We start from the raw sequence: 17,321 nt of genomic DNA on the forward strand, positions 1-17,321 counted from the left end.
AATATAAACAAATAGAGAAGTTTTTATCGGACATGCATACGTCGAGCACCGAGCATCAAATACGACTGATGCTAAAATAATTTAGGATTGTCTGTGGACAATCGTCACTTGACAACAATATGACGCCTAAAGCCACCTCTATTAATATAATATTTCTCTGACCAGGAAGGTCTAACCTCAATGCGCTTTCCTAGACAATTAATTACAAACATTGCAGCATTTTTATTACATAAATCGCTGTATTTCAATCTATGGATTTAGACTTTTTAAATTTTTACATATTTATAGCCAGAGAGATGTAATAAGAATAGAGGGGCCCTTACGAATAAATAATTGTTGTTAATATTTCTCTGTTTGTATATATTATTGTTGTAATATAAACAAACAGAGAAGTTTTTATCGGACTCATTTAACTTGTTTAGTGGCCAAGATTTAGGGAAAATACAAAAATTACAAAATAAAGCTATGAGAGGTATTTTGAATGTTGGTTGATTAAAAAGTATTAGAAGCAGTGGGAGCTCGTCCATATGGGCTGCGGGGCTGCAGTCCTCCCAATACAGTACAAATGCATGCTATTTTTGCCGTCCACATGGGCTGCGGGGCTGCAGTCCTCCCAGTATAGTACACATTCGAGCTATTTTTGTTTTTATTCGATCAGCGGTTTGGTTAACGAGCTACTGCAGCCTGAATAATCACTGCACACCCCCCCCCCCACTATAAAGTCTCACGAGCCGCTACTGATTAGAAGTATGTTAGATGAATTGGGATGGTTGAGTATTAGTAATAGTTCAAAGGTAAGCACATTATCGTATGTTTATAAGTTAGATCATGAGTTATTACCCAATTATTTTAAGGATTATAGAATAAGAAATAGAGATATTCATAATCATTACACTAGAAATAAGAATAATTTAGTTGTAGGTAGAGTAAGAAAAAGAAAGACAGCTGGGGGTGTCTTTCACAGGGGTGTGCTAATGTATAACGCCCTCCCTGGGTGCATCAGGTATTCTAAGACCATGGATGCATTCTTGCGAGGAGCGAAGAGACACCTCTGTGAGGGACAGTACATATAAGTTAAATATAGAATTTTAGATTTAAGTTATGAAGATGTTTTTTTTTTAAATTAGATAATAGCTTAAGTTATATATAAATAAAATAAATTAATAAATACATACGTCGAGCACCGAGCATCAAATACGACTGATGGCTAAAATTATTTAGGATTGTCTGTGGACAATCGTCACTTGACAACAATATGACGCCTAAAGCCACCTCTATTAATATAACATTTCTCTGACCAGGAAGGTCTAACAGATAGACTCCAATGCGCCTTCCTAGACAATTAATTACAAACATTGCAGCATTTTTATTACACAAATCGCTGTATTTCGAGATCTAGATCTATGGATTTAGACTTGTACATAAATTTTTACATATTTATATCAATCAAATTCAGATATTTGTGACATAGCGGGTAGGATGATTTTTGCCAATATGATGGAGGAACCGTTTTAAAAATGAAATCAGATACATAGGTAAACTCTGATAAGAAACGATCGACTTGGAGTCACGAATATCCAAGTCTGACCAAGTATAAAAGATTAGCACGGGATCGAACCAGGTAACCTATTATATTCCGTCTGTGTGTCTGTCTGAGATAACGCTCGCCGTACTATAATAGTCGTTTCGATTCGACGTACACAGTGGTGTCACCCTAATAATCAATAGACGTTTAGAGACGTACCGCATAATATTGACAACAGTTATTTATTTGTGAGGGCCCTTATATTATTAATTACATTTCTCTGTTCCTGATACGTAAAAAATAAAACCTATATAATCTATGTAAAAAATAAAAAAAAATACAAACATGAAAATAATAAATAAACTGATTTATGAAATATCAGTCTCTCCTCAATTTAAACTAAACACTAGAAACAAAGATAAAAACACTCTCTCGGATCTGCGTACATTCAGTATTAGTGAGTAATTCATTACTCATATATGTACATTATTAATTAAGCAATTTAAATGCGATGACTCGATGGCCCTAGCTGCAATTTATTTAAATGCATTGTTTAACTACAAATCTAAATCCGGAGAATATCGAGAGATTAATTACTTTTTAAAATAATCTTTTGTTGATTACGAAAAGCTAAACGATTGTATTGAGCGGTGAACAAAATCCATCAGTTGTAAGACAAGATACTCACTCGCCTAAAAATATTCTACTCTTTATCAAAGTTGTGAAATCCGAGTCGTGGAGACAGAACTTTTGTCCTTTTTTATTTTCTTTAATTAATAGTATTACGATATGCGTCCATTGGGGTCTTCAATTTTAATGAAGTAAATCTACTATAGATTAAAATTTAATAATTCCGTTGCAGTGGTTCTACGACATGGTCGAGTTTTGGTCACCATCCCGCGTCCCCCCATACTTTTATAAAAAATATTAATTCAAATTACATTATAATTAAAATAGTTGAATTGCGCATATATTGATGTGTTTTGACCTTAACCGATGTTTCCTCTGCCTCATACTTTTTTAAATTAAATAGATTTATTTGTGGATAAAATTCATACATACATATGTATACTATGAATGTACTTAATTTTTATTTATACCCATTTAATTACCAATAATTCAATTAGTTGGTTTACATGTCAATTTTAAGTGATTTTTTAAATTTCTTTAATGTTGCCAATACAGTCGACCTTCTAAAATCGCTCATGTTGGAGTCGGAGTCGAATCGACTCCACAGCTCCGTTCTTTAAACTATTTTTCAGTGGTAAATCATTTAAAACGAGTCCAATAAACAAACATTATCTTTTAAAGTTAGACTTCTAATATTGTGGAGTTATTAAAAACTACAAACTGAACTATCTGTTATCTGTTACTTTTTCAGATTAGTTTTATATCTCCAATTTATTATCGGTAATAGTTTAGCTAATATTTTGAAATGGCCAATATTTTAGCATTTCTGTTTGTCAATATGTAGAATGAAACAGTTTATTTTCTAAATAAAAAATATAATAATCATACAATATAACATTTACACCTTAATAAATGTTGTTAAATATTCGACAAGTTTAATATGTAATTATATAATAATTAAATACAACACAAATTAACCTATTACACTTAAATAATACATAATATTATAAAATTTTACACAATTGTCTATTTGTTTTCAACGCTAGATATTCATTATTTAGAATACTGTTCCTTCTTTTTTTGTTTTTTATCTTCAACATAGAGTCCATTATCTATCTGGTACTGTTTGACAAGTTTTTCCTGCAATTCCAACGAACACGGAGAGTATCTGATAAATTCCATGCTAAATTCACCTTTTCCTTGTGTACAAGACCTAAAAATAAATACAAATTAAGCACATATCACAAATTAAAACATGCAAGAAATTTAAATAGATAAACAGTTTACATCCAATATGAGCTTGATGATGAAATTATGAATAATTTGTATATAAAATTATTATTTTGAATAAAAACAATAATTTTATTTTACTACCGCCATCTATGTTTAAAACTAATAAACAAACGTTGGATAAACGTCAACGACTATCTCGCCGGGCAGATATCAAACGCGTCTTACACGATATTTTTGCACCATCGTAATCGCAGAGGATCCATTTACTTATATTGATGACCAAAATGAGCAATATGGCAAAGTATGAAAACGATCGGATAAGAGGCAAACTTTTTCCTGAATTGTAATCTTAAGTGAAACGTAAAGGAGGTATGTAAAAATTAGAGTTAAACACATCTTACCATTCCTAAACTTAAATCCGATTTACTATAACTTTATGAATTGACTAATCTAAAAGTTAGCAGTGAATATAGTTATAAGAAACCAAAAAACTGACCTAACTTCACCAGCATAGCCGAACATGTCGTTCAGTGGAACTTCGGCGTAAATTGTGGTCCAACCATCATAGCCGTCTGTACCGGTGATTATACCATGTCTTTTCACCAATTGTCCCATTATGATACCCTGGAACTCTTCTGGAAACACGACTTCCACTGACATGATCGGTTCGAGGATTTGCCATAATCCTTCTTGGAATACTATAATACAATACGAGGGCGACATACAATTAATTGCAATATACATATTCACAAACTGGAGCAATCGACTGCACTCTTCGTACCTTCTTTCATAGCGCCTTGTGCGGCTAGGAAGAATGCATATTCACTGGAATCGACTATATGATGGGCACCGTCTAATAATCTGAAACATATCCCTGAGATTTTGTGACCTGATACAGCGCCCTTATCACACATATGCAAGAATCCTTTTTCAATGCCAGGTATCATGGGTTTTGGAACATTCGTGCCCACAGTTTCATCTTTGAATTCGAGTACTAAAATCAAATTTAAAAATATGATAGTGTATTACATATAATATATAAAATGGAGAAAATCTACGAAACAAAGATATTTATTAACTCATATTTTTATCGATGGACAATGGTTCAACGATACCGGTGACTCTTCCGTATTGACCAGACCCACCAGATTGCTTTTTGTGTAAATAATCGAAGTTGCACGCTCTCATGAGAATTTCTCTAAAAATTTTATTGCCGTGTTAGTTCGTTATGGATTGTCGTTATGTTTTTATAGTAATATACGTACATACCTAAATGCGACCTTAGGTTTACCCATTTTTACGGGACAATTATATTCCTTTTCCATTCTTTGAGCATATATTTCTAAATGCAGCTCACCCATTCCGGAAGCGACACATTCTTTATTATCTGTATCGTAACGAAATCTGAATGTGGGGTCCTCTTTGGTAAATCTGAAAAATGTATGATTAATCTTTGAAGAAAGCATTTCAAGAGGTGTATGTACATATGTAGATCGGGACCGGCTCAAAGGTACAGCAGACTAGGCACATGCTTAGGGCGCCATAGACAAGGGGCGCTGCGAGGCGCCCCCCATTTTTCTTTTTTTGATTATTTTTTTGCTTTCTTTGAACTTATAAAACATTCTATATTCAACTTATTTTTTCTACTCGAAGTAACAATACTGATTGTAAAATATTATAATTTACGAGGAACGCAGGAAGTTGACTGTGAAATATCAACGACTCACGAATAAAACTTGTAAAACAGCAAACTGTCGGTACAAATGGTAATTTGGATTTGTATTTTATATAAAACACCGCTGTATGCATGTATACATATATCAGGGATGGATTTGCTTCACGAAATTAAATATAAAAACCGATAGCAAAACATATTTCTTAATATAGTAGCAACAGGTATTGAATTCAAAATGAAATAATTCGTTCAATTTACTGAATTTATTCGTCATTAGGCGGGAAATTCTTTTTTTAGGGTAATTCATTTTAAAATCGTGACATCAAAAGGTCGAAAGATTGAAAAAGCAAATATCGTAAAGCAAAGATCGAAAATCGAAAGATCAAAAAGAATGTATGTATGGTAAACGGTACTATGTATATATAATATATATATATATATATCAGTGGCATGCGTTGAAATTATCTCTCTTTTTGTCGTACAGCCTTGCTTAATGTGCGCGGGCAGGATACGGGAGAAAAAGCCTGTTCCTCTTGTATCCTGCTCGCGCAAATTAAGTGAGGCTGTACGAAGGGGGTAGAGAGAGTTTTACAGCACGCCACTGATATACATATATATACTACCCGCTTTTCATATGTATTCATTATAAACGAACATTTTCGATTTTTCGAAGCGGTGACGGTCACCGGGCTAAATACATGCATGCGAACAATTAGTCATATGAAAAATGTCTTTCGAACTGCGTTTCGAAGAAAATGTCACTATTAGAATAGCATTTGGTGAATTGCTTTTGAAAGTAAACTGCTATGTTATAAGATTTGCGGTAAAATTTAATTTAAAACAAACCTTGCGATGGCTTTAGAAAAGTTGTCTCTGTCTTTATTGTTAGCAGGTTCGATTGACATTGATACGACAGGATCGGGAACAAAGATCGACTCCATGGCTAGTTGAAGTTTTGGGTTTGTAACAAAAGTGTCACCACTAGCGCAATCCACACCGAACAATGCAAAGATGTCTCCAGCGAAAACCTCGCTCACATCTTCCATATTGTTGGAATGCAGTCTAACTAATCTGCTCACTTTGACCTTAAAATAAATACACCGTGAAATAAAACTCAAACGAAACGATACAATGACGGTTGCATTTTCATTTTGGAACCTTTTTGGTAGTTCTGATGTTGTGGATCACTTCTCCCTTCTTCAGCGTTCCTTGGTAGCACCTCAAATATGTGAGTTGTCCAAATTTGCCGAGTTCCAATTTGAAAGCTAACGAAACGAAAGGATTTGCATCACTACGTTCAGGATTCAGAATGATAGTCTCCTCTTTTCCGGATTTTTCTCCTTTTATAGCTATGTTTTTAACTTCTGCAGGATTGGGCAGATATTCTAAAACGGAATCGAGCAACGGTTGAACGCCTTTATTTTTCAAAGCAGTTCCGACGAGGACAGGAGTGAACAACCTTTTGATGCAAGATCGCCTGATAGCACTTTTGATATCATCTATACTTATGGCCTTTTCTTCCAGATAGAGTTCGCCTGTAAAAAATACACCAGTCGTTAAAAATGAACGAAACCTTTTGAACACAAACGACATTACATATTAATTATATAAGATAAATATCATTTAAAATTTTATTATTATATGAAAAACTTATTCATATATATTAGCCAGCAGTATGGCTTGGTGTTTGCGTTTATTTATTTATTTTTAATCTATTCCAGGAAGGCCTAACAGGTAATCCCAATGCGCCTTCTTGGCCAGAAACATTGTATATTTAATACAAGTATTATACAAAGTAAATACATATCAATTAACACCCAAACAGACATCTATGGTCAAATTTGTAAATTTGCAGTATTTTATTCAATTCAGCGTAATTCTAGATAGCTAAAAACTCAAAATTTGCGAGAAAATGGGTAAGGTTGCCAATTTATTTGAACCGTTTCAATGAAAATCAGATAAATTGGCAAACTCTGATAAGAAACGATCGACCTGGAGTCACAAATCCGAGGTCTGGCCAGTAGAAACCAGTGGGATTTGAACTCGTGACCACTATGTTCAAAGCATTATATGCTAACCACTAGTCTATTCTGCTGGTTTATGTTTAGCACTGAGAGGTTACCGGGTTCGATCCCGTTCTGGTCAGACTTGGATATTTGTAACACCAAATCGATCGTTTCCTATCAGAGTTTGCCAATTGATCTGATTTCATTGTTGAAACCTTTCCTCCATCAAATTGGCAAAAACCATGCTAGCCGCTGTCACAAATATCTGAATTTGATTTATGTACAATATGTAAAAAATTATGTACAAGTCTAAATCCATAGATGTCTCTATGGATTAATTCATTAATCAATTTATTGTTAATTCTGTGTTCTTCATCCTCTCGAAATACAGCGATTTATGCAATAAAGATGCTGCAATATTTGTAATTAATTGTCTAGGAAGGCGCATTGGGGTCTACCTATTAGGCCTTCCTTGTATACATATATCTATGTCAAAATAAAATATGTAAGTAGAAAATTACCAAATTTTTCATCTACATTAGAAAGATGTTCGATTAGTTCTTGTCTACTACTTTCTACTTCAGCTCTCATATCTTTAGGAACTTCATCTTTTCTTATAGTTTCTCCAAATTTGCCGTCAAAATACACCGCTTCATTCGTAACAATATCTACAATTCCCTCACATTCCTTTTCAAGTCCTATTGGTAGTTGTATAAAGGATGCATTGTGTTTTAATTTTGACCTTAATTGCCCTATAACTCTGTAACATAACAATGTCTTCAAAATTATTTTATTAAAGTTTAAATTGTTAAAGTACATACATATAATAAAGTATACCTTTTATGATCAGCCCCCAATCTGTCTAGTTTGTTGATGAACGCCAAACACGGAACTTCGTATCGCTTCATCTGTCTGTTAACCGTCAAAGTCTGACTTTGCACTCCGCCGACTGCACACAAAACCAAGACGGCTCCATCCAAAACCCTCAACGCTCGTTCAACTTCAACAGTGAAGTCTACGTGTCCGGGAGTGTCTATTATGTTGATGTTGTGATTTTTCCATATCGTATAAGTAGCAGCCGATTGAATTGTGATGCCTCGTTGTCGTTCCAGTTCCATCGAGTCCATCGTAGCTCCCACATTATCTTTCCCTTTTACCTAAAAAGTTGTTTATATAAAAAAAATTACATTGTACAATCACTCTAATTTAGGTATAGTTGCTTTAACTCACGTTAAATTATATAATAACACGTATCAACTAACACATTGATTTAATGTGAGAATTTTTCAAATGTATACATATTTGTATGGATAAATTTAGGTAACCTAATAGTAAGCATGTATGACTATACATAGGTATTTATTTGTTTAGTATATTATGGGTACATACTTCATGCATTGCTGCAATTCTTCCGGTATAAAATAAAATCCTTTCGGTGAGGGTAGTCTTGCCGGAATCGATATGTGCTGAAATTCCAATGTTTCTTATTTTTTCTAAGGCTATGCGTCCGGGAATTTTGGTGGTTTGACATTGTCTCTGTTATATATATGGAAAAATCAATTAGAATAAATTCATCTCAATTACATTTATCAATTAGAAATTATACACACCTCAAAAAATAGAAAGTTGCGAAAATTTCGTATAGTTTTCTTATTGCGAATAAGTTTAAGGAATATCATTTTCAAGGAAAATCTACTAAACACCCAGCCGACAAAATTAAGGTTATGTCACTTGATTAGTCTGACTTCTTCTTCCTCTTTTATTTTTTGGTCGAAAAAATGCGGCCATATACTATGCTATATTTTTTTGGGTTAGGTGATTATTCCGCAAAAAGCGATCTCACCTAAGTCACTAAAATCTCGATTTATTTATTTTTAGTGACCTGAAGCAATGTCATGCGTTAAGGTTGTTAATTAAATTATAAAGTATGTAAATAAGTACATACATTTGTATATATGCATGTAGAAGAGAACTTATAAAAATAGTCACTTAATAATCCACAGAAATTAATAGTTACTAAGATATAATGGATACAATTACGAAAATTTTATTTTGGTTTGAATGCAAAAAAATATGCAATCATAACAGTTTTTTTCCTAGCTTTTAACTTGTTTCAAAATATGTTCGCCAGCTTTGCTTGATAAAAATCTTCTAAAGTCATTACAATTGCGTTAATTCAGCTTCTACGGTTTCTAACAATAATCTGTTTCTCTCCTTTCTCCAGGTTGCACTCATTAGACTAAATATTCTTTCGCAAATTGCAATAGAATGTAGAATTGAAAGGTTGTGGGCCACAATTTTATAAACATTAATGCAAGCGGAATGATCTTTAAAAAATATTGTCCACTTCTCGTTTGCTTGAGTAAAATTTTGTTTAATAAACAGACATCTTCGTATAGAAGGTCAAAATTGCAAATAATATTAAATAATTTTGTTAATTCTGCAATTGAAGAAAATTCGATTTTCATTTTTGGTTCAAGGACAAGACTTTAATGGATTTAAATTTGTTATTTTTGAAGCAAACCATCTCTATTTACATACATTTTTTTGTTAAATCGGGATTTGTCTGTTGAACTCGGGACAGTCCCACTCAAATAGGAACGTCTGGCAACTCTTAAATTCCAGTTTTTTATCATAAAATGTGCGTTAATTCCAGTTTTTTTTTATCATAGAACGTTTGTTTTGTTGCCGACTGGTTATTTTATCATTTAAATGTAGACATTTTATCATTTAAAAGACGGTATTTCCAATGGGATATATCATCCATAGTGGCTTTCTTGGAACGAAGTTTGATTAAGCAACAATAAAAAAAACTAATAAGAGTCTTAGTTAACTTAAAAAAAAAAATGCAGACATAAATTTATGAAATCAAACAAAATAATTTTTTTTTAAATAAATAATTTATTCATTCATATTCATAGAAACATTTAAACAATTTAAAATATATATATCTAATAGTATTGTAATAATTTAATTTTCTTAGAACGAAGTTGGCTAATGGGACAACACAATAAGTAAGTAAAAACGTTCAAAAATTCTCCCGAGTGATGAAATAAATACTTGAAATTGATAATGCATCTTCAAATACGTATGTAGTAATAGAGGAAAGAAATTTTATTGTGAAAAATACTTACAGAAGTCCTGGGAGACTTCTACATTTTTGAAGTTGTTTTTGATTGAAGATGTTTTATATAAAATATCACATTTTTTGTAAGGATATAAAAAAATCGTTTTTCAGGATACTAAAATTGTTTATCTATTCACTTACTATCTATTTTTATTTTATAAAAGCAGGCGATTTTGTTTATAAATTAAATGATATTGCCTACACAAATCATTAACATTTTATGCGGGCTCTTCACTCGCCCGTGAAAATCGCGCCGCGACTCAATGAGTGTGGTGACATCTTTTTACTAACCCCTTAGCGCCAGTGGCGTAGCTAGAAATTTTGGGCCCTGATGCAAAAATTTCTCCCCACTTCCTGTCCAGTTTGTTCGCTCCTGATTTTATTTCTTCGTATGAATTTCGTAATTTACTAACATTCTCATATATACGATTCAACACCAAAGTTGTTTCGTCTAAACTTTAAAGTAAGATTTCGTTTCTGAAATGTTTTCGCAGTCGAGCGGCTCCACGCCTGATTTGTTATTGACACGCCTACTTAGCTTATACGCAAGTTTATCAGTGGCGTACGGTGAATTTTTTTCAAATCGAGCATGGGCCGTGATGTTTTGCATCATTCTGCGAAATGCTAGCTACTCCACTGGACTTCGCACAGAGTTCCCCGCCAATAACGGGGAACGTCGCAAACCGGTATTCGACAGCTCGGCGACGAAAGAATCACGTTTTCACCGTGTGTGTGAGTTGAAATGTGAGTGTGTGCGTTTCGCTTCGTCGTCGTGACGCGTCCCTTCGTCGGGAAACAAAATACGGGGAACGCCACAACGCGCGAAACGCACACACTCACATTTCGACTCACACAAACGGTGTTCGCGGCCGCACACGATGCGAGTGAAGAGCCCCCTTCATTGAAATACTACCACTTTTTGTACACACATATACACTAATTTAAAATGCCAATAATGAAAAATCACAAGGTAGGTACACATAATACATAATATTTGAGTCTAAACACATACATAAATATAATATATTTTACTAAAATTATGTTTATTCTTCAGCAGTCTTACTAATATCTACTAAAACATTTTGATACTTTTAATATCATGTATATTTATATAATAATAACAAAAATACGTACACAAATGGTTGTTTCACATTAAGTAAGTGTAATAATTCATCTAAATTATATTAGATCAGTCAAAAAAGGTCAACAAGGATCGAAATGGTGAATGCATAATATTCGTAATATGTAATATTTTATTCGAAATAATACCCTCATATATTAAATTTCAGTTTTTATAGACATTATAAAATACTATTTAGTTAAAATCATTTTCAATTAAAAAAAAAAAACAGTACATATTAATGAGAACGAATTCTTTAACAGTCTTTTTATGTCAAGACTGATTTGCCGTCATTATTATATTACCATTATTAATTTAAGGGAATTAATAAATGATAATTCTTTTGAAACTGTAATTTTTCACATGCATAAAACATTAAAATGTATTTTTGAATAAATTGGAGTGTATTCAAAAATACGTATACCTTTCAAACATCTACATATATGGTGTTTAAACAAGGCTAAAGGGTAGTTATTGATATTTTAATAATTATTTAAACGTTATTTATCATAAAAAATGGATTATTTGTGCTGTTTGTTGATGTAATAGTTTTTCAACTGAGCAGTAATGTTTTTAAAATTCGCTAATAGTATTATATTTAAATGTTATTTGGCATATTGAGAATATTTTATATACGTAGTTTTTCAAATGAAAATTTTTATTTGGGATTTATTGATTTATTTAATTTCTTTTGTTGTGAATTCAAGTGTAAAAATATATTTTTTATGTAATATACATATGTATCTCCGCAGAATGATTTCAAACGGAGGTTTCAGTAGATGTGCCCTTTTTTGAGTCTTTCTTCGTATTGTCACTCCAATATTGTTTATCACTCTGCAATTTCAGTGTCATATTTAAAAATTAGCTTAAATTTAAATAGTAAACACTGATATTCGAAACAAGAAAACTAAACCCGTAATCCATTCACATGCAGCTTACTAATAATGAAAGACTAAGATTGATTCAAATCTTTGTAAATACAATATGAATAATTTAGATTATAATGAAAGTATTTTATTGTTTTTTCTACTATTATGTGTTATTCATATTTGGAGTAGAGTAAAATTTAACATCCATTAAAATATATTTCTGTTTCAAGATCATTTTAAGTAGTAATTGTATAATAGAGTGACACAGAAGCAACAAAAAAAAAAAGGAAAATTATATTTAGGAAATAAAAAGTTATATTTATATAAATTATCACATTTAAATACCATATCAATGAATCTGATGTATAATATTTAATTGTAAAAATTCAAAATAAAATTGGACTTTATATATGTACATATATATGTATGTATGTACAGGGCCGGCTCAAAGGTTCAACTAGTCACTTGCCTAAGGCATCATAGATAAGGGGCGCTGCGAGGCGCCCCCATTTTTCTTTTTTTGATTATTAAGTTGAAAAAATAAAAATAAATAGTTTGGCTTTCTTTGGACTTATAAAACATTCTATATTCAACTTAATTTTTCTACTCGAAGTAACAATACTGATTGTAAAATATTATAATTTACGAGGAACGCAGGAAATTGACTCAAATATCAACGACTTACGAATAAAACTTGTAAAACAGCAAACTGTCATCGGTACAATGTAATTTGGAATTGTATTTTATATAAAATGCCGCTGAAACATATGTATGTATGTACAATATATACATATATTAAGGATACTGCTTTAGGTCATCGATTTTAATTTATATTATGTATTAGATGTATTATGAGGATTTATAAGAATTGTAAATAGGTTTTTGAGCTTTTTTTCTTATTATGCTGTACTAATTAGAATAATATAATAATATGATTACTAACCAAATTAAATTAAATTGTAAAATAGAAAATGATCAGTAGATCAGTAGCTATTAAAATAGATATAAGATGTATTGTGAACATAATTTCGTAATAATAAAAAGCATTTAAAAATCAAATATTAGGGATGGATTTGCTTCACGAAATTGAATATCTTAACCTTTCCTCCCCTGTGATATGTATTTACTACAACTCAACTCTAATAATGGGAATATCGATATGAAATGTAATAGATACGAGGTTCAGAATTTTTGTATTCCTCCGTAATATAATTACGAATTACGTCAATTTATGTGTACAAAATACATATCATCGGAGCGCGCGGATGTTTTTGGCACCGTAAGGGAAAGGTTAACCAATCATATTCGAAAGAAGAAATGTCACACTATAAAATTATTCAATACCTTGTTGAATATAAATTAATGTCTTCATTACCGAATTTATTCATGGTTATCCGTATTTTATTTTGTTTTATTCATTTTTATATATAAAACGTGCCTATTTTGAATAAAAATTTTAAATTTAATTGTTTTAGTCTTAAGGTCTGACCGCACTATACGGCCGTCAACTGCTGCAGCACGACACAACACGGCAAAGTTGATACAAAAGGCAAGTCTGTCGCGTGACGCGTAGTGCGTTATATCTCATACAATTTTATACAAACAATATTTAGCCGCACGCTGCCGTTCGTGTCGCAGACGCATAGAGCGGTCAGACCTTTAATATATTTTTCTTCAACATAAAATTTCAAGAACTTTTAAGAAAAAATAAATTAAGGGTGCATATACCCTTGGGCCGGGCCTGCATATTTACATATGTATGTATGTGAGTAAGAGTCATTGATATGACATTACATTTACATGCAATTTAGACATTTAATACAAATATGCAAGTTATTTTGGTACAGTCAATTCTCAAATAATGGGTATACTAATATTGAATGTATTGATCAAAGTCATGCAAAACATAAATTAAAAGAAAATTATGTTTTTTAAACTTAATATGACGTTAAAAACTAGCTAGTTAGTTAGTTTAATAGTAGCTTTTGGACCCATGTCAATTCATGGCAACGTCATTTTGGGTATTAGTTGTAGTCGATTGAGAGTTGATTTTAGTACCTATGTATGAACATTGAGCTATGTTGAAAATATTTTTTACGGGTTTGGTGCAAACGATCGACAAGCGCCAGACAGACTGAACCACAGATTAACTGGATGGCTGCTTTAAACGCAATTCTCGACTTCACGAATGATAGATTGCACATCAGATGACGAGTAACCTTTCGATGTGCACAGATGCAATTATTAAAATGGTAATTATTAAAATTGAGTTGGATCTTTCTGGCAAGTTTAATAAGGCAAAATTCGGAACTGAAGTATCAGAAGCACATAACGTATACAGGGTAGGTATGTCGGGACTTCGGGTAGATTTCGCTTAGTGTAAGTGCGAGCAGTGCGCACGCATAAGGTACACGTGTCGTTAATCTGTGCTTCAGTCTGTCTGGCGCTTGTCGATCGTTTGCACCGCATCGATTTTTTACACATCACATTGAACAGGGTGGTGGTAGGTATACAACGATGCAACATGAAAGTGCAACATAAAAGTGTTGTGAAAACAGACATAGAGTGCTGGAATGGTGCAAGACAAACATAATTGCAGGAATTGATTTGTATTGGTCCACATTTAAAATCTTGAATCAGAGGCATTATCTCCCACCTTCACCGTGATTGGAAAATCGTCTTCTTCCTCTTCGGGCATAGTAGAAAGTCGTTTGTCAACTTCTGATTGTACTTCTTTTGACAGTTTCTTCAGTTTTGATCTGAAAATATATCAATACTTAGATTTCATTGATTAACGCACAGTAATTGATCATCAGAAGTTTACTATTTATCATACCCGTTTCCTTTGGGACTCTTTTTCTCGGGCTTTTGCTTGACAACTTCGAGTTTGTTTGACAAATGGTTTTTGGTATTGCTATGGTTAACTTGTTTCCATATTGCGGTCTTGTTAACTTCCTCTGTTATGTTGATAGATGTAATTGGAATGTTCATTACATTCCCATTTGCTAACGGGATTTGTAAATTGCCAGGATAGGGTGGCGGGTTACCGCAAGATGGTTCCTTAAGAGAAATAATTTTTAGGGATATAAACTCACTCAAAACTTAGCAACAGATACATTGCATCATCTTCATATGGCGCTGTGTAGATAATTAACTAATTATATATTAAATGAATTTACAAATATTAATTATATCCTTTTAAAAATTTTACACATTTCAAATATTTTAATAAAATTTAATTTGAATAATGTACCTAACGAAATAAATAAATAAAAATATCAAGGCATTTGATGTTAAGAGTTCCTATATTTTAGTGAATTATTGTAATCAAATATATAATAGCGCTATTTTGTGTGCCTGTGTGCGATAACGATCGCCGTTTTATAATAGTCGTTTCAATTCGACTTATGTATGTATGTTACAGTTAAAATACTGCCAAAAAAACGTACGAATATAATAACAGATCAACAAAAAACGTCTATATATGTATATTTTTTGCTATTAATGTTTCCTCTAGGGCAATAAGTCTCTGAGCATTTAGCGCCAACTATTGAAAATTTATTTAATTAAATAATTAAATGATTACTTTCTATTGGTGTTTTATATTGTTTATATGTGGTAGATTTTACCATTTTTTTTTATATTAAACAATATAATCTAAGCCCGCTTTAAAGGTCAAGGAATTTGACCCTTAAAGCCCTCAACATAAGGCCACCCCCCTCCCCCCAACGTATACAGTCTAAGAGACCCTTTCGTTGGAGAACGAGACAGTTGTTCATGAATATCACACAAGAACAACCGCACGTCACTGTTCTAATAAAAAAAAACACACTGTACATAACCAAGTACAAATAAACAACAACGCATGAACACATAAAGCGCGCATACGTTAGGAAATAATGCCTGAAATGTGCCGTGTGAATGCACGCACACCTCAAGTTAACAGTATGTACATATGTAACACACCTCAAGTAAACAATAACATATAAATATTAATATATAAAATAATTTTTCAAATATATTTAAAACCTATTTGAAAAAAATTCGACCGTGTGCGGATTGAACACAGGACCGACACATTTCTTTTAATTTTTTTTGTATTTAATAACTTAATATGCCAACACCCATGCGATGATATTTCATCAGGTACAACAATAGTAATAATATAATATGTGTAGTATTTATTGCTTATACATATAATTCAGCATTAATTGATCAAAAAAATAAATATATATATATACATTAATATATTATATATTCATAAATAAGTTAATTTGTAAAATTATGTACATATGAATGTATGTGGAGAGGTTTCATCCCGCATTGAATGTTGAACGGCTGTAGATGATGATATATTTTATATATACATGTTTGTATAAGTACATATGTACATTACAATGTTTCAAAGAATAATAATATTTTTATTTGATTATTAAAAATTCCGTGTTAACTTTTTTTTGAAAAAAAAAAAAAATTAATAGCACTTATAAATACTTATTTTTTTTTTAAATAATAAACGACTTACTATTATACAGTCATAGTGGAAAATGAAAATGGTATTCAAATAAATAAAATACACCGAAGGTGAAAACATGCTTCCATGCTAAAAGCCAGTGTAAAATTTATTTTAAGTGTGATCAATTTATTAATGATATAAATATAGGATCGATGAAAGCATGACAATTCAAAATGAATGTGAAAATCATGTGGAATCAAGCAGAAAAAATAAAGAAAAAAATAAAAATTCAAAATGGTCAACATGAATTTATTATTCTTGGCACATTTCAGATGAAATCATAATAATAATAATTAAAAATGTATTATCAACTTTCTACAGCATGATCTTTAAAGCATTTACAATACATCTGATTGAAAAAATAAAATATTTGTATGTATAATATTTTTTGCAATACAACAGGTTGTTTTATTCCCATAGATGATTCGGAAAATGCATTTTTTTTTTTAAATATGTGTTTTTAAATGAAGTCAGTCGTATGGATACAGTAACAACTATTCCTTAATTAAACGTGTCATCTGGAACTATTTTAAAAAAACATGTTTGTAAAACATTGAACATAGAATATTAAAATTTTGCTATAACTAAATAAAATCTTTAGCCTGATTATCAGGCAACAC

The 17,321-nt window shown here is 31.7% G+C and overlaps 2 protein-coding genes across 2 annotated transcripts in view; both read right to left on the reverse strand.

Moving 5' to 3' along the window:
• Positions 1–3,017: 3,017 nt before the first annotated feature.
• mEFG1 (mitochondrial translation elongation factor G 1) lies at positions 3,018–8,841 on the reverse strand. Its single transcript, XM_077441724.1, has 11 exons — positions 8,680–8,841; positions 8,459–8,605; positions 7,907–8,226; positions 7,591–7,829; positions 6,222–6,598; positions 5,910–6,148; positions 4,658–4,819; positions 4,468–4,586; positions 4,170–4,382; positions 3,885–4,086; positions 3,018–3,368 (listed from the first exon to the last, which is right to left on the reverse strand). Exons 1-11 carry the CDS (start codon positions 8,746–8,748, stop codon positions 3,209–3,211), a joined length of 2,247 nt encoding a protein of 748 aa, XP_077297850.1. The 5' UTR covers positions 8,749–8,841; the 3' UTR covers positions 3,018–3,208.
• Positions 8,842–17,103: 8,262 nt separating this feature from the next.
• Ndae1 (Na[+]-driven anion exchanger 1) overlaps positions 17,104–17,321 on the reverse strand; it is a 39,647-nt gene continuing 39,429 nt past the window's right edge. Inside the window, exon 12 of the mRNA XM_077441688.1 lies at positions 17,104–17,225. Within this exon, the coding sequence (XP_077297814.1) occupies positions 17,196–17,225 (30 nt within the window). The 3' untranslated portion in view covers positions 17,104–17,195. The remainder of the gene's footprint in view (positions 17,226–17,321) is intronic.

The sequence above is a fragment of the Arctopsyche grandis genome, chromosome 11 (assembly GCF_051622035.1).
Source record: "Arctopsyche grandis isolate Sample6627 chromosome 11, ASM5162203v2, whole genome shotgun sequence".
In the NCBI taxonomy this organism is placed as follows: Eukaryota; Metazoa; Arthropoda; class Insecta; order Trichoptera; family Hydropsychidae; genus Arctopsyche; species Arctopsyche grandis.